Source organism: Sebastes umbrosus, chromosome 14, assembly GCF_015220745.1.
Source record: "Sebastes umbrosus isolate fSebUmb1 chromosome 14, fSebUmb1.pri, whole genome shotgun sequence".
NCBI lineage: Eukaryota > Metazoa > Chordata > Actinopteri > Perciformes > Sebastidae > Sebastes > Sebastes umbrosus.
Genome location: NC_051282.1, coordinates 20,573,091 through 20,598,352, shown reverse-complemented (window position 1 = coordinate 20,598,352; position 25,262 = coordinate 20,573,091). Strand labels below are relative to the sequence as shown.

Sequence of the window (25,262 nt, the reverse complement as noted above, 5' to 3'; positions counted from 1 at the left end):
CTGTCAGAGAACTGAAACCAACGGTGAGCTCAGTACACGATTAGCAACACAAGGACGCCGGGCGCGGCTCCAACCACCCAGTTGGATGAGTGATGATGCAGGGGCACGATCAAGGCCTTCAGCATTTGTTGTGGCTGGTTAGCAGCTGGTACATCCATAAGGGTTAGCTGTAATTAAATCCCCAAAACCTAATATCTAACCCTTTTACCAGTACTACCTGTGCTGTGACAGTAACACACATTTACATGTCATACCTGCTTTGTTAGGATTTTCTGCCACCCATGCGATTGTGATTCCTCCAATCTCAGAGTCACTAAAGCGCAGAAGGAAAGTACCGTTGGGTTTGGACATCAGCATGTCCTGAGCCTGCTGCTTGTTCACAAAGCCCAATATGGCTCTAAAAAAGAGAGAGAGATATATAAAGAAAAAGAAAGACACTAAATCTGTCATACACATCACCTTTTTCCAATATTTGAATCCTAGTTTATTGGCGAGAGCAGGTCCAGCTCCCCAGGTTGCCATGGAAAACATGAACCCCTGCCTAAGTTGTAAAGACTGACAAAATTTGGACAGGAAAACATTTATTTCTCAGAACATGCAGTCCAGCTGCAAAATTGAAAAAAGAGATTTATTTTTCTCTTCTGCCACATTTTGCAGCCAATGATTGAAAACTCAGCAATTTCCTTACCCGTCGTTCCAGTGTGGTTTGAGATGCTTTTTTGTGAGTTCCATCACGCCATCGAACCACTGCCAAAATGTGAAGTTCCTCCCCGGCAAGCTTTCCTGTAAGCAAAAGGTTTTGGGGAAAAAAGAGTTTTTAAAGAGGACCTATTATGCTTTTGTGCTTTTTCCCCTTCCTTTAGTGTAGTTTTTTGTGCATGTAAAAGGTCTGTAAAGTTACAAAGCCCAAAGTCCACGCCAAAGGGAGCTACTTTCCCTCGCAGAAACACTGCTCCTGAACTGCCTGAAACGCCTCGCTTGAAGTCCTTCCTTTTCTTCTGTAACGTGGGGATGTCACCAAGTAACACATTTGCATAATACCTGCCTAGCGGCTAGTTTGACACGCTCTCAAAGAAAAGTTAGTTATGGAGCGAAGCCCGAAGAGGGTGGTTCGGTTGACCAATCACTACAGAGTGGGACAGCTGACCAATCAGAGCAGACTGGGCTTTTCGGGAAGGGGGGACAGGAGCTCAAACAGAGCGTTTCAGACAGAGGGTGAAAAGACATGCTGCAGCACAACCAGTATGAGAAAAATATTTTTAAAAAATTAAAATTAAAGCCAAATACAAGTATGCACCTGAAAATGAGCATAATGGGTCCTCTTTTAAAAAAAAGCACACAGTATACTGTACATCTTTTAAAAAGGTTTTCACATTCCCTCATGTTTATCCAGTCCATAAATACAGAGAACAACATGTCCTCATCATCCCAGTTGTGTTTATGACTTAACCAAGTGTGCAGCTGTATGTGTACATGTGAAACTGTGTGTGCCTTTACACACCACACGTCTGCGAAGCGGCTAAAACGTGATGTTCCTGTAATCTAATGAGACTGATGGTGTGTGTGGTGATTGTGAGTGCGTTGTCTGCCATCGCCAGCTGTGTTGAGCCAGAAAATGAGGCCTCCAGCCTTTCACTGTGTGGACAAACAACAGGCCCATTAAGATGAAGACCTGGCCACCAACGAGGCGCTCTCACTCAAGTCCACTACAGAACAGGGCTGTAGGAGCTCTGCAAATGGAGCATGAAATATTTCTATGTATGAATAACCAATAGTAAATGGCTCCATGGAGAACAAGCATGCGGCTGAAACGGCTAACTGAAACTGTCCTGAGGGCATTTTAAACATGCAAACCCTCTGATAACAGATAATTAGTATGCTCTTTATATACGGTGCTGGAGAGGGAGAGACTGGCGCTGACCCTGTTAAACTGTGACCAGGTCATCGTCATGTTGCGGTAGTCGTCAGGGTTGTTGCTGGAGCTGCTGAAGGCCTTTTGAGCCAGGAAGACCAGGTTTTCCTCCGACAGGCCTCGGTTACTCTGCACCTCCGCCTTGTACTTCATGTTGATGGCGTCACACAGCTGAGGCCAAAGCACCTTGTCTGGCACGAGGAAAGGCACCCGTCCCTGTGGACGCAGCGGAGACAGCAGAGGATTTGCATGAGCTGTATCGACGCTTGCAAGGTGGCGGCAGAGTGCAAAACATGGTCATAGATGAAATGTGCAAATGTGAGCATTTAAACAAGAGCACAGCTATTTCCAGAGGGGTAGTGCTTTTATATTGCATCATTGTTTATGCAAGGATTATCATGAATGGATTCAAGTGGATATACAAAACATACAGTACACAGAAATGAACCTACTCGTTAACTTCACCTTGTACGAGGTTATTCATATGCATTCATATTTATATGACGGGCAGCAACAACTGATTATTTTTTATAACCGTTTAATCTACTAAATAGTTTTTTTTATTAATTAATTAATGGTTTAGTCCAGTGGTTCCCAACAGTGGAGGTGCACTTTGTCTGCTCTGATGTTGTCAAAATTAGATTTGCACATGTATAACTAAAATCATAATAACACACTTACTGGATTCTTTATACAAAAGAAGTCTGTATATAAAACTGTTTAAAAAGATGTGTTTTTTTGCTACTTAGTAGACTACATTCTGTTTAAACTCTTTATTTCTGCACATTTGCAGATAAAGTTCAGATAATATTTTTAGTATTATACTATTTGTAGATTTAGATTCCAGTGGTGGCTGCGTAGGATTGTTTCCGACTCCTGTGATCCAATAAACATTTCCAATAACTCCAGAGTGTTGTAAAGTCCAAAAGTCAAAATGTATTGAAAAAAGATAGATGTAATAACTAAAATAATGCTCAGCTTTTCTCAGATAGAAGCGGTTTGGTCTATAACATGTCAGACAACAAGAACAAATGCCCATCAAAGGGTCCCTTAACCTCCTTCCAATAGCTTAAATTGTCAAAATTGATTCAATAGAAAAAAGCTACAAATCTGAACACTGGAAGGATTACAATCTACAAGTGTTTGGCACTTTTGTTTGATAAATGAATTTCAGAATTGATCATTATTTTGTGTAGATGAACACAATTCCTATGTGTGCCTTTATTGACAGCGTCTCAGTATCTCTATGCTGAAAATGTGATGAATAAAGGTACATTTGATTCATAAAACTGTTGTAATCATCTCTAAATATAATTTTGAACACTCACAAACATTTACTCACCGGCTCTGCAAAAGCATTGTCCCACAAAACAGTTGCTGTGGCGTTATTGTCTTGGCTACCGTGAACTATCACCACTACAGGTAGTGATAACGTCTGTTCAGAGAAAAAGGGGAGATTATCAGAATGCTGTAACAATAAATACTGCTAAACCTTCACAGTATTTCTATGGTTTTAATGGCAAATAAGATCTTTTTAATAAACAGCATAAAACCACAGATGAGGAAAGGGAATGAGTAGGATTGGTCGGGGTGATGTGGTGCACTGGACTTCACAGTATGTGTAGAAGTGGATGTTCAAGGTTTTGTAACTTTTAATGTAAAAACAGGTTGCCCCTCCTGCAGGAGTAAGAATGGATGGTATCTTTGTGTCTGTCAGTCTGCGCCCTCTTACCTTCACTTGAAAGACGAGCTCGTTGCCTCCGACACTAAACTGGGACTCGAACAGAATGGTGAACTTCTCTTCTGTGACAGATTCGGCTCCTCGTCTGTCCGACCGCTTAATCCTCTTCAAAGACTACATGACAGACGACACTTGTAAGAATGAGCAATACTGGATGTACGGCTGACAATGCACACATCATACGTACAGCACATGCATGCATAATTCACTTTGACTAAAGGGCTGACATGTAAATAATCCATGGAAGTCTTTAAGGATTGTCACTAACAACATGAGTGATGTAGAGAGCAGCTCTACTGATCCTGCAAAGCATTGCTGAGTTGCCATGAGTTTGTACAGTACATACTGTACTTTTAATACCTCACTGCACATTCACTAGACACTCACACTAGCAAACAGCTCAACACTGATGCTTTTAAATCCTACAAGATTATATTTAAGGAGAGATACCCCAGACAAAAACTTTTCATGCACTGGTCAATTTTGAGATTTTGGGCTATTTTGCTTCCATAACACGTCTTCTTTCAGACTAGTGGAGAGAAGACATCCAAAACACACATTTAGGTGTTTATTTTATTACTTTGTCTATTTACATCTGTGGATTTCACCTAAATTGATCAAAAGTTAGCATTAGATTATGCCTAATTTGCATATTTAAACATAAATTATCAGAACACTTGTAATACAACAAATAGTTGTCTTAATGTAAGTAGTCAACTGAGAAAGTTTAATGGTGATATCTATTAGCTCATTTTTTTTTACTAGGGCTGTCAATCGACTTAGTACTCTTATCAACATGGGAGTGGGCAAATATGCTCGCTTTATGCAAATGTATGTATATATTTATTATTGGAAATCAATTAACAACACAAAACGATGACAAATATTGTCCAGAAACCCTCACAGGTACTGCATTTAGCATGAAAAATATGCTCAAATCATAACATGGCAAACTGCAGCCCAACAGGCAACAACAGCTGTCAGTGTGTCAGTGTGCTGAGTTGACTATGACTTGCCCCAAACTGCATGTGATTATCATAAAGTGGGCATGTCTGTAAAGGGGAGACTCGTGGGTACCCATAGAACCCATTTTCATTCACATATCTTGAGGTCAGAGGTCAAGGGACCCCTTTGAAAATGGCCATGCCAGTTTTTCCTCCCCAAAAATGTGCATAAGATTGAAGCGTTATTTAACCTCCTTATGATACCAGTATCTTCACTCTAGCTTTAAAACTGAGCCCGGTACAACCTAAAAATCGCAAGTTGCATTAATGCATTAAAGAAATTAGTGGCGTTAAAACAAATTTGCGTTATCGTTTTATTATCGAGTTAACTTTGACAGCCCTATTTTTTAGCCTTAAACGTTATTTCAATATAATTATTAATTTTCTAGAACTATTGGTACTACATTAATAACAAGTGATGCTATTTCACCCAAAGGAAATACTCTATATTTACAGTTATCATATTATTTCAAGCATAGCTAACATAGAGCCACTTTTGCCGTCGAGCTCCATACTTCTGATGGACACATCTTGCTGCAGGGTCAGTTTCACTCTAGTACCGACCCATGGACATTGAGACATTCAACTCAGTGTAGTTACTTCACTTCAGGAACACTCACCATGTTCCTGAAGTGGGCGCTGAGAGTGCCTGTAGTCTGGTGGTACTCCATCACACAGTTATTGTTGAGAATTTCTCCACTGCTGTCACTGAAAGAGAGAGACAATCAAGGAGTGAGTCAATTAGCTGTAATGTTGGCTGTGAATGACGCACTCAAGTGCTGACAATTATATTCTTCCCCGAACAAATTAAAATGAAATGATGCTCATTTGGACGGCAGGAGCTGAGTGAAACACACGCACGGTGTAGGAATGATGTTCGTACTCGTATAATTGGAAGGTTTAACCACCTTTCTACTCTTCTCTACATGAGAAAACACCGAGCAGATGTCTCTGGGCTGCAGATCGGTTGCCATACCAAGTGGTTTAGATGAGAAACAGCAGAAGATGGCTAAGCTGTTGAATTGCTCAGCCATATAACCGCTGGCTGCCTGGCTGACCTACAGTCTTGGAAGGTTTTTTATTTGTCAGGAGGAATGTAGAGCGAGGCCGTGGAACAGGCTAAATGTGGATTCTGCATCCACACCATAGATTCCTCTGAGGCATTGTTCAAGTTCCAGCCATGTCTCTGTGGTGAGGTCTGGAAACACACTGGGCCAGAGTTCATCCTGGGATCCAGTAATCCCTGTTGAAAACTAAGAATCCGTCATTAACGGTGCCATGGGAGATCACCGCGGTGTCGCCACTAAATAAAGTAGGGATACTAAAAAATGTGTCGGAAACATCAGGATACGTGTTAGTGCTACAGCGTGAAACGCTCTGGTGCGAAACACAGACTGCATAAAATATGGACGTAATCTTCGTGATTTCACCCAGAGGTTTCTGAAGCTCAAAGTGGGTGGCTCCGGCCGTCGTTCTCTTGGCAGTGACGACACAGCCTAACTCCAGCCTAATCCAAAAATGGGCAAATAGATGGATCGTTGGTGGAGCTGAGGTGAGCCTGGGTGATGCAGCAGAGCAGACTGCTAGCGACCTGAGACGGCACCCAGCTGTCACTCAAAGCAGCCACGACCCTCAATTATACTGAACTTTAAGCCTTAATATAAATGAAACAGGTGAGATGTATAAATATTCACACCCGTGCAGTTGTCATGAATGGGGAAATTAGCTATAGAGACTAAAAACGTTTTTTGTACCAGGCTGTAAACATGTTTATTTCTGCTTGGGCGTTTTAACATGGGGTTCTCTGGGGATTGACTTCCTTTTGGAGCCAGACTCAAGTGGCCATTTGAGGAACTGCAGTTTTTGGCACTTCCGCGTTGGCTTCATTTCTCAGCACCGGAGGATGACACTTGATGATTTTTATGTATTAATTCAAAATAAACCATGTCGCTTAAGTCTGAACCGCCACAGAAACCCAAATCCACACTGAGCTGAATGACTGGACTTACTTCCTTGTGTTCTCGTTCTTCAGCAGGGCCTTGGCTTGCTGTTCACTAATGATGGTGGCTTTCACCTGCGGAGGGTTCATGTGTACGTTCAACTTCCCGCCCACTAGGAGGCGTACTGTAGCGGCAAACTTGGTTTGGGTTTTTAGCACCTGTGGAGGCTGTTTCTCAATGATGAAGGTGCTGTGGAGACAAAAACGGAGTTGGACTGAATGAAGGATGACAACAAAACCCTGTTGATTAGATGGCTCAGTGCAATATGTCAACAAGCTTTGCTGAACATTATCTCCTCCCCCATTTTTCTTTTGAAGCATCTCATAAATTGTAGCAAAGAAATATGTTAAAACTAGAATTACCGCCTCGCGGTTGTACGCTTCCGCCAACAAATCAAGTTTACATCCATGTGTGGTCAAATTGTCATCACTTCATCATTTTATCCTGTTAGACATTTCTGTGAAATTTTCATAACTAGCAAACAGTATGAACTCTTGAGCGACGGCCAAAAATGTGTCTAGTTAGGTCACTGTGACCTTTGACCACTAAAATCTAATCAGTTCATCCTCGAGTCCAAGTAGTCTGTGCCAAATTTGAAGAAATTTCCTCGAGGCGTTCCTGAGATATTGCATTCATGAGAGTGGTACGTACGTATGGACAAACAGACAACCTGAAAACATAATAATAATAAATAAAAAATATGTTTTGTGGATCTTCAGAGCAAAGTTTTGTTTGCATGTATTCTACCAGCATTAGCATGAGCATGCAACACGTCAAATTGACTTGTTAACGGCCATAAAGGCTTCTTTGGATGCATTCTTACAGTTTATTGTAGCTAGTTAAGATATACAACACATTTCCAAACAAAACTGGGTCTAAATTAAGGCTGCAAAATGATGTGAACACAGAATGTAAACAATGCACGTTTAAAAAATACAAAAGACTGTATTCATGTTTTATGAGGTTTGCGTGCTTTCACCGTGTTCATTAGACTTTAGGTACACATGAAATGCTGAATGCTAACTGTTTACAATGAAAACTCAACAGGGCTCCGTTCAGCTCTACTGATCTGCAGGTTTGAGAACACTAGCCGCTGTAAATAACCATAGTACACTAATGGAAGGTATTGAAGGTAATGAAAGCAAGGTGTGATTCTCTGTCTAGCCATCTTCTGATTTCCACATTAACACAAATAGAAAGCAAGAAATGAAACAACACAGCCTAATGATTAAGCCTGCAGGCTCAGGGGCAGCTTTGGAAGCTAATACAGAAATGTTGTTATGAGACTTCAAGCTCTGGTCTGCAGCTGAACCAAGTGGTGATGAGAAGACAACGCTCTCCAATTGTCAGCCTGAAGCCTCCGGGGGCTTCAGGGGAATATAGGGAGGATGTTGTTGGAGAAACATAACCCGTGTTTGTACTGTGCGTGAAAGCAATGCATTACTGTGTGGGCGCAGGCATGTCTGTGGCCAATCAGTAATCGCAGTGACACAGACATGGTTTCTCAATGTACTACGGGTCCCTGTAGGGACAATCTTCAAGAAGAGACGTAGAGGATACTGTCAGGATTACTTCCTGTTGAGAAACGCTGAAGGGCTAAAAGACCCTGGCCTAAAAGTATTTATTGCAACAAGTTGCGTGTGCCCTCGCTTTCCTTTAATCTCTTGCACACTGCTTTCTCTTTGTCTCCGCAGATCTCTTTAGGTGCATTTAATGTCCATCCTTTGCCTCTGGGCACATTTGTATTCAGTCCTGACTCTCTCTCTTCTCCTTCTTCTTCTTCTCCCTGCTGTGAATATAGTCTTCTTCGACCACATCTCGCCTCCTCTGTCTGCATCTCATTCTGTACTGATGGGGTTGGAATCAGCGCTGGATGATGTAATGTGTTAAATGTGATCTTTAGTTGACAGGGCTCAGACTTTAACACGTGCAGACAGGACACACACTTCAACTTTATATAAAGGCCTATGACACACCGAGCCGACGGTCGGCCGTCAGACAGTTTGGGGCCGTCGCTGAGCATCTGTTGCCCTAGTTCATTCTAAAACAGTCACAGGATTTTAATTTTTTTTTGATAGTGCATCAAATATAAGTATTGACAACAAGACGAAGCGACTACAACAGTAGTTTGTTTGGCTGCATCATAAACAGATAAAACAGTTGCTCTTCTGTTGTATTTCTGTTAACTTGTTGTTGCAACGTATCGTCATTCAACGGTTCCTATGATATCATAGAAAAAGTTATTCCTCGTTTTTCTTGGGTTTTCCTATGAATGTCCAGTAACACACGATGCACGTGTCAATTTTTGTTGGTTACGTGCATATGAGAACAGCCTGGTTGTTACCACGGTAACCACAGGTCGACCAGGCCTGAAATCCTAAGGGCTGCAACTTCAACCTTACCTTTTAAAAGACTTAAACTCAAGTGAAATGTCCTTACTTACGGAAACAAGAAAATACAAACAAACAGTAAACAGTAGTGTCACACATGTGGATTAAATCATTATGCGGATAAACTGAATGCCTGTGTAATTCAATTTTAGTATAAAATGATTTCTCTCACTCTGTTGACCACAAAATGTTGTGTAAGTAGGACTTGCTTGCAAAAAGGCCCACACTGAGTGCAGGAAATGGCGATGATGCCTCAATGTACATAACACACACACCTGCACACACGCTGGGGCTGATATATTTGTATTGACACTATACTGACCTACATTCATGCCGTTAAATCAGCTTGTTTAGTCTAGATTCAGCCTTTAGAAGTTTAGATGAACCTCAACACACACACACGCACCTGGTGACCAATGCTGAGATGATATCTGTGATAGTACTGTTGAGTTCGTTGAGGAGCTCTTCAATGGGGCCGGGGATGGGCAGCTGCTGTCTGAGGTGCTCTGCCCTCCGAATCTGCTGCCTGTTTTGCCAGATAGTTTCTGCCAGCTTCTCACACCTAACACACACAAACAAGCACACAAGTAAGAATTTAGACTTCAGGATTGACATGGACAAAGGTATTATGTCTCTACATTGCTCAACATTTGTACTGACTCCAGCAGAACATTAGCAATTAAGATTGAAACAGGATAGTTCAAAACAACGATGAAATCCTCGACTGGATAGATTTTTTTATCTCTGTTATTAGGAGCCAATAAACCCAGCGGTAGTCAATTGAGAGCTTGTAAACCTGTGCCCCTTTGTTTTGAGAGGGAGTCTAGCGGCTGTGATCTTGGTGGGAGGTGGAAGAGAACTCACCAGGACTGCAGGATGTCCAGGCCTCCCTCCGGCGGGCCCCCGTTGCCTGCCAGCTGTTGCCGTCTCTTCCACTGGATCAGCTCGTCATCCAGAATGATGGTCTGCTGCTTCCTCAACAGCTGCAGTGTTTTCTGGTGCTTCTCTGCCAGGTCCTGCACATACACAGACAAGAGGAGCTTGCAAATCGCACATTCTTGCACATACATACAGCATGTTTTCTTTAAGTGTGCATCCCCATGTCTCACCAGTCTGTATTTCTGTAGTGTGTTGGCCTCTCTGGTCAGCCATGCCTCCACAGTGGCTCTCTTGCTGAGAAGGGCGGGCTCCCGTAGCTGTCGGTCAGCAGGGGGCAGCGTGGACAGGCTGGTCAGCTGAGCTGAGGACGGGTGGGGTTGTTGCCATCCAAATGGGGGAGGGGTGGAGACGAGTTAGAGAGGAAGAGAGGAAGAGAGAGAGGAGGTAAAATCTTTAACCTGTGCACATACAGTGTACATACATGTACAGCCGAGAGGAATAATGATTTACTCAGGGTAACCTCCTGTAGCAAAACACAGACGTCATAACAGCTAGGTGTTGTTTTCAGAATGGTGCAACATGTATGCAAAGGTTGCTGGTTATGGAAGCTCCAGGTGTTTGTTTTCCATTGCTGATCTACAGGATCCAGCATGTTTCAGACAGCTGGGAAATGTATGTAGACTCATGTGGCATGATCTTTTTGATGCAATTTCACACCTTTATATTTTAAAGCTATGACATACAGTATACTAGACCATACAAACCATTCTTTAAAACCTTTATATCACTAACTTCACAGTTGGGATCAATCGAGTTGCACACACCAAATCACACAGGGCTTCAAATAATGATTCATTTCTTTATTGTTTTTTTAATTAATCAATTAACTGAGTTTACCAAAATTTAAATGTTTTCCCTCGGGCTGTCAACTTTAACACGATAATAACACCTTAACGCAAAATTGTTTCAACGCCACTAATTTCTTTAACGCATTAATGCAATCGGTCTTTCGGAGATTGTAGCGGGCTCAATTTTAAAGCTAGAGTGAAGAAACTGGCATAATATGAAACTAGAAAACCTGAAAAATGGAGTCCATTGGTACCAACCATACTAGCTTGTCGGGAAGGATGTTAAATAATGCCACAAACTTGCACTAAATTTTGGCGAGGAAAAACTGGCATGGCCATTTTCAAAGGGGTCCCTTGACCTCTGACCTCAATATATGTGAATGAAAATGGGTTCAATGGGTACCCACGAGTCTCCCCTTTACAGACATGCCCACTTTATGATAATCACATGCAGTTTGGGGCAAGTCATAGTCAAGTCAGCACACTGACACACTGACAGCTGTTGTTGCCTGTTGGGCTTGAGTTTGTCATGTTATGATTTGAGCATATTTTTAATGCTAAATGCAGTACCTGTGAGGGTTTCTGGACAATATTTATAATTGTTTTGTGTTGTTAATTGATTTTCAATAATAACTATATACATACATTCGCAAAAGCAGCATATTTGCCCACTCCCATGTTGATAAGAGTATCAAATACTTGACAAATCTCCCTTTAAGGTACATTTTGAACAGATAAAAAATGTGCGATTAATTTGTGATTAATCCTGATTAACTATGGACAATCATGCAATTAATCCCGATTAAATATTTTAATCGATTGACAGCCTTAGTTTTCCCTTATCTTTAGTGTGTTATATAGTTTTTTTGTGCATGTAAAAAGTCTGCAAATAAACAAAGCCCAAAGTTCACGCCAAAGGGAGTTATTCTCCCCCACAGAAACACTGCTCCTGAACTAGTGAATCCTGCCTTTTCTTCCGTGACATGCTGATGTCACCAAGTAACACATTTGCAAAATACCTGCTTAGCGGCTAGTTTGGCACACCCTCAAACAGAACTAGTTAAAGCAGAGCTGGAGCAGAGTCCGAAGAGTTTGGTTCGGTTGACAAATCCCAAACGTTTTAGACAGAGGGAGAAAAGAGGTGCTGCAGCACAGACAGTATGAGAAAAATATTTTTTTTCTTGACATTAAAGCATGTAAACATAGTTTCTAGTAGAAACCCAAAACACAAGTATGCACCTGAAAATAAGCATAATAGGTCCTCTTTAAATAAAACAGGAAAGAAACAAATCCGCAATTGAAGCTTGAACCAGCAACTGTTTGGCCTCTGTGATGAATCACTCTGTCAAATAATCAAAACCAATTACTTTCCTGTCTCCTCACAGTCTAGCCAGTCACAACATTTGCATTACTGCTGAGCAGCGATAACGAGATGCAGTTCCTGTGGTCTCACCCTGGATGCGGAGGCTCTCCTGGTACTGGATGATGAAGTACTCCTGGTTGTGCTGGAGCTTACGCAGGTCGTTCTCAGTGTCCTGGGTCAGCAGGCGAAGCTCCTCAAAAGCTTGGTTGATCTGTTGGTATTTCTGAGACATGCTGTCCATCATCCCGCCTACCGGAGAGCTCGACTGTCAATTACAAAGCGTGTTTGAGAGACAGGCAAAGAGAGAGAGGAAATTGCGGGTTTGGGAACAGTAATTGGTAAGGTTGCATGGCCTGTATATAGTCTGTCATTGGGTTGTTTATGATAGTTGTTAGGGGAAATGGCTGGTGAGCTGAGAGCTGAGCTACTGGGGATATCTGTGGGGGATGGAGCCGAGCTGGACTTTTCATTGCCCCCTGCGTATAGCAGTTTGGCTGTTTGACTGTAAAATCCCCAGTGACCACAAGCCTGATGGGAACACTGCAAATAGAGACGGAAGAAATCCATTTGCTTATCATACTCAGGCAGACTGCACGGTCAGTTAAAGCTCCGAACAAGATGGTGCCTAAAGGTTCAGACTAAACACGGTGAAATTCAATCAGCCCAAATATGCATTCCACTAATAGAAAAGGCATGTTGTGACTGGAAATCAATTCACTGCAGGAGTCGCTGAGAGTCACATGTTTTACGCACTGCTGGCTTTATGGTTTTGTAAATCAGTGCTTTTTTATAAACCGTGAAATATTTGACGTCCCTCCATATTGCAGAGGAGGATTACAAACGGTTTACTTTTAAAAGTCCATTTCACGATATGTTTCACCTTGAGTTGTTATCATATCTATTATAATGCAAAGGAATCTGCACACCTTGGGGGGAGATAAATGGAGGAAACAGAGAGTAGTTACGCAGTTACCCAGCCTCTGAATCAGTCACCATTATGTAGTTGAGCTTCTGTTTGTGTTTGCAGGCTTTGCACAGGCTGTGGAATGAATAATGCATGGAGGAGCCACAGGTGTTTGTCCAAGCAAGTTTACATTTCAGTGTCTGTGTGTAGACAAAGTGTCAGCTTGTATTTTACATGCATCCTACTCACATTGGTGGCCTCTCTGACGAGCCGTTGCTCTGTGTAGAGGATGTGTTTGATGCATCGGACCAACTCCAGAGGACATCGGTCATACGTGCTCTGAAAGACAAGGAGCACATGTGCCCGTGTTAAGGTCTATTAGCCCCTGACGAGCGGAGCGGCCGCCGCACACAGGACTCACCAATTTAGTCGCATCAAGGAAGCTCGCTAAGTTCTGGAGCGGCAGACAAACTAAAACCCATTAGACAAGCCTAATGAGACCCATCTCTGAAGCACGGCGCACTTCATATATGATTCATTAGCATACACACATATTGTCACACACGCTCCGGAGTTAAGTGGTTTATGTGTTACAGTAATATTTTTTTCCCCTGATGGGTAGTGCAACAAATAGCGGTTTCACTTTCAGTTTAAAAGATGCTGTTGTGAGTCAGTTGTTGATCTTCTTGTTGTTTCCTGTTTTAAGTCGGGGAGTGACATTGCATTTACTGTAGGGCTGTCAATCGATTAAAATATTTAATCGCATTTTCTATCTGTTCAAAATGTACCTTAAAGGAAGATGTGTCAAGTATTTAATACTCTTAACAATATGGGAGTAGGCAACAACAGCTGTCAGTGTGTCAGTGTGCTGACTTGACTATGACTTGTTCCAAACTGCATGTGATTATCATAAAGTGGGCATGTCTGTAAAGGGGAGACTCATGGGTACCCATAGAACCCATTTTCATTCACATATCTTGAGGTCAGAGGTCAAGGGACCCCTTTGAAAATGGCCATGCCTGTTTTTCCTTGCCAAAATTTAGTGCAAGTTTGTAGCGTTATTTTACCTCCTTCGTGACAAGCTAGTATAACATGGTTGATACCAATAGATTCTTTAGGTTTTATAGTTTCATATGATGCCAGTATCTTCACTCTAGCTTTCAAACTGAGCCTGCTACAACTGAAAAATCGCAAGTTGCGTTAATGTGTTAAAGAAATTAATGGTGTTAAAACCAATTTGCGTTAACATGTTATTATCACGTTAACTTTGGCAGCCCTGATTGCATGAAGAGTTGAATTGCAGCTGAGTTTACGAGGACACACAGCACACTAAGGTGAGAAAAAAGAGCACAGGGCATCGACAGTATTTGATCTCCATACGTTTCATATATCCCGCATCATTATATCACAATCCCAGAAGGGAAAATGGAGTGGTAGGAATTCGGGATTGCAGATTGATGTTGCCAAGCCAGCCCCACTTCACCCTGTTTCTCTGCCTGGTTTCTGGGAGGGAAGAAGACAAACAGAAGAACGGATCTGGGAGCAGGGAGCTCGATCATAAATAGCAGAGCTGGCTGGATACCAAGGCCTCACTTGGGTTGTCCTCTTGTTTTCCTCCTGGTTGGATACAACCTGTTCTTAAAACATGTTGCACCACAGGGTACTCTTTCTAAGACCTACAGCAAAGTGAGCAAACAGTTGTTTCTTCCAACCACCTGCTTCTCATCTTCTCACATTGTTTAAAGGTGAGTGTTTTGCTGAAAACATGATCTCATTCTGTTGTTGTTGGCTTATTTGATTGCGTGAACAGCAGGCACTTCATGCTCCAGTATTTTTTGTTCTTCAGACTTTTTAGCTATAGATAAAGTTTCAAAGTCACTTCTAAGACAAAGAAAATGAAGGTTTCTTTTACTGATAAATCTGACAAATAACCCAAAGCCACAGTTGATATATACATACTGGCTTTGGTGTCTGTGTGTTCTCAAACTTTGGCCCTACTGACCCCCATGAAATTGCTCTCTCTTTGCAAACTAAAGCCTAAAAGTCTCTCAATCAGACGGCTGTATGAACAAGAATGTAAACCAGTAAGGTACTGTATATTCCTGGGTATGCAGGGTATATTTTCCAAAAACATACCTTGAGCTGGCTGGCGTAGTGTCCCAGTTTGATTTTGAGTAGGAAGCCATCCTCTCCCACCTGGTGCTCGGCCTTGTTCTGCAGCTCCTGGATCAGACTGTCCAGTAGCCGTTTGGCCTTGAACTCCTCTTGTGGGTTCTCCAGGTCTATGGTATCCCTAACAACACACACACAAACACACACATGCATTCACGCACGCAAGACGCATACAAAAGTAGACATGTGCATGAATATAAACATGGTTTATAAATTAACGCTAAGATGTTGAAAATAGCAAACAGAAAGCAACTGTCCTAATGTGCTCTCATAGACAAACACAAACACTTGTGCATGTGGGCATAACTGCACCCACGTTAATACATTATGTCTGTGCTGCAGAGCAACTCACCAGAGCTGGCCCTCTATCCACTGGGACAGATAATGTCGCACCTCGATGGGGAAGTGCTGACCGTACAGAGACTGCATCTGGTGCAGAGCATCTCCCTGGAGCTGCTGGGCCTGGATCCACACTGCCATCTTCAACACCCTGAAGGTGAAAGAGAGGTTGTTATCAATGTCCATCCAGACATCTATAACACTGCTCAATAAGAAAACAGGTGAATCCTTGTTTTTATAGTTCATAGGAAAGAGACACTATGGCTTTTACGATTCTCTCTTGTTTTTAAATGCCTATGTATCTATATATATTTTCTCAGGGAATGTGCAACATTTGACATGTTCTTCTACTGTGCCTTTGGTTTAATATTGTATATAAAGATCGACAACACGTCTCCACTTCCTCCCACTGTACAGAAGTGAAGCCAGTAGTGATCGGGTGGTGGAGCCGTGGTATCGAGGTCACCCACCCGAACCAATCGCGAACCGAGCACGGCCGCAGCTGGTCATCGAGAGAGACTCACAGCTGTCAATCCTGACGTCTCGCACCCTTTTTATAGCATCAAATAACTAATTAAAACCAAACTTATCAGAAAAATGAACAGTTGAACATACATCAGCGTGATAAGAACTACATAAAATGACAGAAACCATCTTTGGGAAAAATTGATTTGATGTGTACTTTGACTTTTTAGTTTGGCTCTTGTCCAATCCACTAACATGGAGGGGGCAGAGGGTTTATGACCTATACTGCAGCCAGCCATTGGAACAATAAAGTATATCTTATCTTATCTTATGGGAGTGTTGGGAACACAGCTTTAAGAAAAGAGCAAGGTAATGAGAAGCATTATAAGATCATTTAAGGTCACATTATGATGTGTATGTAGTAAGAGTGATGCTTGGTATCTGAAGAGCTTGGAGGGTAATGTCTTCAAAAGAAAACTGCAAGAGCAAAAGTATGAGGAATGGTTTAAGCAGTGTGTTTATCTGGCCCAGCGTAAGCAGCAACCGTTAGCATTTTTGGTTAATTAGCTCGTTACCTACTGTTAGTCTTTGTCAGTTAGTCCACACCTCACCCTTCTCTTATAAAGTTAAAAAGCAAGGGGCAACCTCCTTCTGAAAAGTGAAGCCAAAGCAGAAGTGCCTTAAACTTGCATTCTTTCTAACAGCCAGCAGGGGGCGACTCCTCTGGTTGCAAAAAGAAGTTTGATTGTATAGAAGTCTATGAGAAAATGAGCCTACTTCTCACTTGATTTATTACCTCAGTAAACATTGTAAACATGAGTTTATGGTCTCAATCGCTAGTTTCAAGTCTTCTTCAATACAGCATGATGTTCATTTAGTCAATTATGGTCCCATTTAGAGTCAAATAGACCATAAAGCAGGGGATGCTTTAGGGCGTGGCTACTTTGTGATTGACGGGTCGCTACCACGGCGTTGTACGGTCTGGGAGTTGTCTGTGTTTTCCTCTTACGACTTTAACCCTTTCACAGTGTGTTTTCAGTTCATCAAGGTTAATTATAAACCTTCTGGTCGCCTAAAACTTCTCAACCCTCTCGTGTCACTTCTGGTTCCAAAAAAACAAGATGGCAACGGCCAAAATGCTGAACTTGAGGCTTCAAAACAGCAGTCCACAAATAAATGGGTGACATCACATCACAGTGACTACGTCCACTTCTTATAGACAGTCTGGTTAAAAGTGAACTTAAAGTTTGAAAACACAGAGGACAAGCTAAGCAACCAAACAGGGTTATGTTACAACGAAATAAGTGGGATCTTGTGTTTTTCTTTATCACAGTAGGACTAACTGGTTCTGCCTGTGAAGCTTTACTCTCTTTTAGTATTACATCATGCATATAGCCATGATGAGTAATTTTATGACCCCTTTAAAAAATAAAAAATCAGTTCTAAAATGAACTCGAAAAAGTCAGCCAAGGACAACATTTAAAAATAAATTATGGAGCAAGGTTATGCTGAATTAGCTAGCTGGCTACAGCTGATATAATTTGCCAACGGCTGTTTTCATTTCGGCCGGCAACATCGACTGTTTTTTATCTCCCTCTGTGTGAAAAACAAGGATCCATTGTTTGTAAAATTACTAATTACAAACGGTAAATTTGCCACCTTTATCATTGTGAACTGAATGCAGTGTGCAATAATGGAAAGCTTGACAGTCAATTATCTTTAGTTGCAGAAATGTCATACAACATTTTTTAGAGGAAATGTATTAAATCCACCACGATTTCAACTGAACTCCCTGACATATAACTACAAAACGAAACCTACAGCATACAAATGTTTCTGGTTTCCCTCTAAGGCTCCCTGCCTTGGTGGTTGAGCTGGTGGTGTGTCTTTACAGCCAACAGCTCCACGTTGAGTGTTAGTTTCTTGGTTTAGAGGACAGAGGGTGTCGTATCCTGTACAGATTGTAAAGCTCCCTGAGGCAAATTTGTGATTTGTGATAATAGGCTATACAAATTGACTTGACTTGACTTTGTGTTGGGTCACTGCTACTTGTTTCCAGTCAACACACCCACTCACTCTTCTCAAAAGTGGCACAGTCACTGTCAGTAAAAGACTGACGGTATGAGTACGCGGGAAGTTTGTGGTGCATGCATGTGTGTGTGTGTGTGTGTGTGTGTGTGTGTGTGTATTTGTAGGTGCTTGTGGTGTCAGTGGTTCTGCTTGACAGTGAGTGCATCTTTTGTGTATCAATGTATATGTAATTGACACAAACAGACCTCCACATAGCATCTTAACATATATTTCCTTTAGTTTACAATGTCCACAATACATGACCCGAGACATTCTCCATGCTGTTGCTGCTAAACTTGGGAGAGGTTTTTCTTCTCTATTCCCGTTATAAACTTTTATTTCCTTTTCAAGAGCAGAAAACTAGCCAGTAATTGAAGTTTACAGTAATTTTGCACACTGCATAAAAGAAACATTTTTCCTTACACAACAAGAAACCGCTTCAAATTTAAAAGGATCCCATGACTTGCACAAGTGACCTTCAGTCATCCATCTAATGACGCCATGGGACGGACTGGATAATAAATCGATTTAATAAAAAATTCAAAAACCTCGTCACAAACATCTACTCTCATCTGATCACCAGACAAAGCACGTGCAAGTGTGCGTGTCGTGGCACAAATCATAGCTGCGCTCGGGTGCGTGCATGTTCATCTACTATATGCGTGTCTAGGTGAGATGAGCTCAGTAAGATAATTCCACCTTATGGTATTTGCGCCTGTAGACACTAATCCTGTCAGCCTGTGATTATGCTCCTGCTCTCATATCGCACTGGATGTGTCATGAACTTTAACCTTTGACCTTCCAGCTTGTTCTTACTCGCTGGAGACTACAGACTTTAGATATCAGGCACATTCATGCTGCTAAAATGGTAAAATGTTAGTAGATCTATGAGCTGTGGAGCAAATCCATAAATCCTGACAGATGGCTTCAGTAAACTGTGAGCTGAAATCAAAACAACCACAATTGGCGGATGATTTTATGAGACTTGAAACTGTCACAGTTAAAGAAACTTTGCCTGTACTGATTAAATAAAACACTTGACCTTGGTTCAAAATATTAGACAAAAGGTTTGCATAATAACGTCAGAACATCGAAGCTTTAAAGCTGAAATTTGTGATGCTTTGATTTAAATAATTCAAATCTGTATGGTTAAATAGGGACAGAGGTTGAAGAAGGTCTTTATTCTCTTACTAAATGTTGATCAGGTGTATTGTGTTGCATCTATCCTGATTTACAAAGCCAGTAATGTTTAAATGAATCAAATACCTCGCTGGTTGATGACACGTTTTCTACCTGAAACAACGAGGTGTAAATTCACAAACACGACACTAAATGCTCCGTTATCTTCGCCTATAATTTGAACGTGCAGATTGTTTTAAGATTGTGTGCGTATGAGGGCGAATAAAAGGCATTTCACGGCACACTTTCACAAGACAATAAAGTCCTTGTCAAATGAGTAACATGCACATGCTTTATCTGCAGCGAGCATCAGCGCTCGTACTATCAGCTGATTGGAGGAGGAGCTGAACAGGAAGAGCGCGGAACTTTTTCTACCAACCTCTTTCTGTGACACCCATTGTGGGTGCAGGACTGTCTTTCTGTACCATCCTGTGTTACACAGACACGCAAATAGGCACAACAGAGCATGCTGGGGGCTGAAGCTTTAAACAGTGTTTGTTGTGCTGCCAAAAGACAGTGAGACAAACTGGTGTTCACTACATCTGTCTGTCAGCTCTTTATAGGTGGAGGCTCCAGGAGCTGTTTACCCACCATTATCGCCGCTATTCTCACCTCCAACAGGAGAATGAGATGCTTCCCAGCAGCTGTTTCCCTCTGACTACACCACAACATCCAAATGCCCTGGCATGAACCACCGGGGATATGCAATGAGAACTGAAAAGACTCTTTCTTTGTCACTGTCCTCTCTTTACAAGAAACTCTCCACGCTGTAACATGTTGCCCATTCACGCATTTTACCCAAAAGAAAATACACCTTACCTCTTTCCTTCAGGTCTGTGTTACCATATAACAGCAGGAAACTCTAAAGAGGAGCACCACAAACCTGAGACAGACACAGAGAGAGAGAGACAGAGAGTCAGAGAGAGAGAAAGCAAAAGGAGGAAGTGAGTCAACCTTGGGTGCTTCTGAGGAAGCTATCTTTTTTTCACAAGGACCGGAGCTTTAACAAAAAGCATGAGAGGTTGAGAGAGAGAGAGCTGAAAGGGTGAAAGGGAAAGTCCACTGAACAGATTTCTCTTTCTTCCAGTTGTGTTGGACACGTCAACATAATATCATCAGTTATTAAACTTCCAAAGGCTGAAAGGTACACAAACAAATAGAGCTGCAACGATTAGTCGACTAATCGATTAGACGATTGACAGAAAAGTAATCGCCAACTATTTTAATTTAATTGTTAGAGTCATTTTTCATGTAAAAATGGCAGAAATTGCTGTTTTCAGCCTCTCAAATATGGAGATTTCATGCTTTTCTGTGTTATATATTGTATTAAAGGGAATGTATGTACGTTTTTAACACATATACACGTTTTTTAATCATTTTTTAATCTCCAATTTGTGAACAGGTTGTAACCTAATCTAAAAAATTAGACCTTCCACGACTTTCTGGGTTTCCTCTATCAGCCTGTAGACTGCCTTTAATGTGAAGAATGCGGGCCGTTTTTCCAAAAACAGATGTGACATCATGCGCACTCGCGGGTGCCTTTATTTTCAGCTCCGCTACAGGGCTAACAGTGTGCAACGATAGCTAACGGTCGATTAGAAATGGAGTCAGCTAACGCCAACAAACGACCAGCCCTCACCACAACTCCAAGTTATATCTAGTGAAGCCCATCTTGCAAAACAGGAATTTGAAAACCAGTGTTGTGAGAGCAGCATAGGTCATTTTGGAGAATATAGCAGAGCCAGTGTGAAGAGCGTGTGTGCACAACTACAGCAAGTACAGATTACACATTAGGCTTGTTCAATTTAAAATCACAATATTTTCACTGTCCTCACTAAACCAGAAACTGAGCTTTTCCAAAACACGAGTGGATACATTTGTGTCACCACTTTGTGAGATATCACCAATGAACTTGGTAAGTAGTAGTGTTGTCACAACCAAGAAAACCACTTGCCAGATAAACAAAATTAAACCCAAGTTAAAGCCTTGTTTTTGTCTCTTTCTCATGAATTCCTCTCAGAAATAAACTAGAGAGTTTGGCCCGATCAGGTGGCTAGAAAGTGTCATGGCAGGCAGCTGCGTTAAGCTATGAACTACAGCCTGACAGACGGCCATGGCTCTGTCATCGTGAGGCACACAGAGCCAGAGACTATGAAGTTGGGTTTATCGTGATCGAGACGGCTCTCATTTCTGGCTGGACACCGAAGAGGAAGAACAGCAGGAGCCCACATGCTGGCTCAAGTCTCCAGACAAATATGTGAGTATCTTTATTTTTTCTCTCTGGATCTGTCTTCCTTGGCTCGATCCTTCAAAGCTCCTCTGCCATCTCGCTTGTTTGTTCTATTTAACCCAATAAATTATCTTCCAGATGAGCAATTTAATGACCTGACATATGACCTCTACAGCAGGTCTGCATGCTCCACTCACACTGAGACATTCCTTTTTGATATCCTTCCTTGAACAGTGATCAAGATCTATGAATTATCCGACACACAGTCGAATACCATTTAACAGCCAAAAGTGCAGATTCATAGCTACTCACTGGTTTAATGAAGCAATTATAACAGTATTGTAGGGCCTCATATTAATGCTCACTAATGTGTTTCACTTCCCAGAACAGACACTATGAAACACTGTTGGCTCCGTTAGCTGGAAACAGAGTGATGCTACTTGAGAAGAGAAGCCTTCTGACTTGTCTACACAGGAGGCTATTATGTCAGCTGGACAACTCACACATCTTCACTTTGTCTCCGGAGACAAGGATGGGCAAATAAACAGTACAACGTGCAATGGAATACAATAGCCCTGCAATAAACGCTGCATTTGAGCAGTTTCTAGAGAGCTGGTAATTCAACCTGTGGTCATTTTTCAGACCTTAGTTTGTGCTGTTATATTTGGATTACAACACATTGTAAGATGTTTCTTGTATTTTGTCCACTCCCTGTATTTATGAGCTTAAACACACACACACGCAAACAAATACTTGATTTTTACATTGGCTCATCGTTGATGCTCTCTTTTATCTTTATTGCCATACTTCTTCTCAGCAGAGGGAGAAAGACCTTGGCTCCATCTCCAAAGATGTTCTCGAACCCACACATACTTTTTGTTGAATTTACTGCGTATAGATTTTTCCTCTCTTCGTCTCTCTATCAATTCAGTTCAATTCAAAGGAGCTTTACTGGCAGGAAAGTTTCAAGACAATGTTACCAAAGCATGTTGACACATCGAGAGGGTCGTGTCTAGAAGGTAACCCACGAGTTGGCTAAGGTTAGGCACTGACCTTGAATAGATAGTTAGGATAGATTAGGATAGGTTTTTTCAAGTTTTTGCCAGATTTTGCAATTTGTGGGTTACTTTCCAGACACGACCTATAGACTGCTGCAGGGATTACGTATTTTTGTGGGCCAACCCGGAACTTAAATAAGCTCTGTCGCAAACAAACATTTGTGATACTTACACGATTTGTTCAGCAAAATAATCTTCACAAATGAACACCACTTTTATGATTTTTTGAAGCATAAACGGCAGAAGTAAAATGCTTACGTTGGGCTATAAACGAACTACACCGCGGTCGCACGATTACACCACTAAGCTAACGGCGTACTAGTGTTCAGCGTGATGACATTTAGTAGTCTTATTTAGACACCTTTTTTAAGACGCGCAAAAGCTTCAAAATTCACAAGTGGGGTATTTACTGGTGTATTTTACCGCTTTGCAAAACCGTTCTGTGCAACTGAAACATGGCAAACTCCGTGAAGAAGAGGACCCGCTCCCTATGTAGATATGAAGGGCAACCGTTCTTAGTTTCATATGATTATACAATAAACATAGTTATGAATATTATATTCCAGTTCTGCTAATAGATCCCCCTAAATGCTACACACTGTACCTTTAAGCTTGTGTTAACCACAGACCTTATTTCTGGCATCTAACCAAAAACCCAGCAGATATGTCTTGTCTCCTTCTCCTAGGAGTATTTATAATGTTGCGAGGTCATTAAGACCTTTGAAATCTGAAATAACAGAGTTGAACTTGCATTTGGTTCTCAGCCTCACCTGTCGAACAGTGACGACCACATGATTTTTTGGTTCTGCTTCCCATCTCTCACAGTAGAGAGATATTCCAGATATTCCAATTCATAATCTTTTTTTAGGGCCACATAACAATCTAATCTACTTTGGCTTTTTAGTTTCTTCTTTCCAAATAGGTTTCTTTACATTCAGTTACAATTCGGTTTACCCTGATTGCTGTTTTGAGAGCAGTGTTGTTGTGAGACTGGAGGGGGCAGTTAGCCTCAGTACTAACTGTGATATGGGACTCTTTTCAGTGTGTGTAGCATTTCTATTGGCAGAAATGGAATATAATATTAATGAATATGTTTTCTTTAGTGTAGAATCACCTGAAAATAAGAATCGTTGTGTTTTCGTTACCATAGACTGAGCGCATCGAGTGCATTCACTGCCATGTTGAAACTCCCTGATGTTGTTATGGTTATACCAAAGTAGGCACAACTCATACTGTTCAATGATATGATTATTCATGGTAAACTGGTATTTATTTTCATGATATCTGGGGTGTTTTTGAAAAATCATGCTATTAGTTTCCTTCATGTTTACTGCAGGGGCCAGTTCTGACAGTACTTCTCTACTATATGTCCAGCTGTTACTGTCATCCTTGTTCAGTCGGAGACAGTAGAACGAGGTCATCAGTATAAAACACATATACATTTACAAGGTCTGGAGCAGCACATTGATCCAACTGAACAGCAAGTTCATTTACATTAGATAAAGTCGGACTTACTTTATTATTATTATTGAATGCACTACATTGATTTAATCAGATCATACATTTTTCCCCCTATACCGCATCGTAAAGGTCTGTAATAGAGCTCTTCATGACAAATAGAGTAGAAAGCTTTCTTGAAATCAATAAAACACTCTCTCTCGGAGACGCACACAAATGCTGCAGCTAAACCAATTCAACACCATGGTAACACAAGACATTCATGGCCCTCGACGGATGAATTACCAGTTAAATGAATGAATCCACGTTGGCTCCCGGTGTTTGATTCCTGTCTCTCAACACACACAGTTCAACATCAAGTCCTCTCCCTCAGTCCCTTCACGCAACGTTGGCGAGGACGCGAGGAACGACTACAGCGGTTTTCTTTTTTTCATCCGCCGTGCAGAATCGTGGCATATTTATGAGCTATGGTTGGATAAGGAATCAGGAGAATGGGTTCCAGCTAGCATTACGCAACTGCGAAAAACAAACAAATCAAAACCTGTCCTCACCCGGCTGTACAGAGTTCTCCATAAAGTCAGAGAGGACTGCTGCATTATCACTTATTCTGATTATCTATCTCAGGTAAAACCTTGCAATACTGAACAAAACTACGCCAAGAGGAGCTAAAGTGCATGTGCTTGCTATTTCATTCAACTCTTATGTTCAGCCATTCAAAGTTCACACAGTAATAGTCCCTCCAGAAAGTTGCAATGTTGCGATCGCAACGATTCACGCAAATTCAACCTATCCCTAATGATTTTTGCACGACCTTGCAAGTTTGTCCAATCACCGCACCTTTTCCACAAATTTGACCAAGCACAGCAAGCAGTCCCCCCCACCCACGTCACTTCCTTCTTTCTGTCTGTCGGACAACGTCTCACATTTATCAACAAAACATGATTGCTAAAGAATGAGCATGGGAGTTCCTCGATGTTCTGCACGAAAGCGAAGGTAAAATGTTCTGCACTGCCTGCAATATTGTGATGGAACACAAAAAAGATATGTGGCTTGTGAAAAAAAAGAGTCCAATATTTACTTCGGTGACTGTGGGGCAAAAGAATCAGTCATAATCTGTGTTCACGTTCACTTCTCACATTAGACCGAATAGACTCAGGACCTGCCGCTAGTCTCCTACTGTACTGGGAGTGGTCAAACCCACGTGACACAGAAAGAGGAAACTGACTCTAAAGTGGGGCCTCTCTCTTCTA

General features: G+C 41.6%; 1 protein-coding gene and 1 long non-coding RNA gene across 4 annotated transcripts in view; one reads left to right on the top strand and one right to left on the bottom strand.

Annotated features, from left to right (window-relative positions):
- The window catches only part of stat5a (signal transducer and activator of transcription 5a), a 67,811-nt gene that overhangs the window by 4,164 nt on the left and 38,385 nt on the right, over positions 1-25,262 (bottom strand). For 2 of the 3 annotated variants that reach the window (XM_037792846.1, XM_037792844.1), the window contains exons 2-15: positions 15,566-15,703; positions 15,178-15,334; positions 13,291-13,380; positions 12,228-12,402; positions 10,157-10,287; positions 9,912-10,063; positions 9,454-9,609; positions 6,667-6,846; positions 5,278-5,365; positions 3,645-3,767; positions 3,255-3,347; positions 1,922-2,128; positions 689-783; positions 255-397 (exon numbers count right to left, since the gene is read on the bottom strand). In XM_037792846.1, coding sequence (XP_037648774.1) covers positions 255-397; positions 689-783; positions 1,922-2,128; positions 3,255-3,347; positions 3,645-3,767; positions 5,278-5,365; positions 6,667-6,846; positions 9,454-9,609; positions 9,912-10,063; positions 10,157-10,287; positions 12,228-12,402; positions 13,291-13,380; positions 15,178-15,334; positions 15,566-15,703 — 1,928 coding nt within the window. Of the gene's footprint in view, positions 1-254; positions 398-688; positions 784-1,921; positions 2,129-3,254; positions 3,348-3,644; positions 3,768-5,277; positions 5,366-6,666; positions 6,847-9,453; positions 9,610-9,911; positions 10,064-10,156; positions 10,288-12,227; positions 12,403-13,290; positions 13,381-15,177; positions 15,335-15,565; positions 15,704-20,085; positions 20,150-25,262 lie in introns of all 3 variants that reach the window. The other variant, XM_037792845.1, reaches the window with a different exon arrangement.
- On the top strand, positions 14,520-16,117 carry LOC119502022. The gene is made up of 3 exons (XR_005209994.1): positions 14,520-14,786; positions 15,556-15,709; positions 15,970-16,117. It is a non-coding gene; the product is annotated as an uncharacterized LOC119502022 (long non-coding RNA).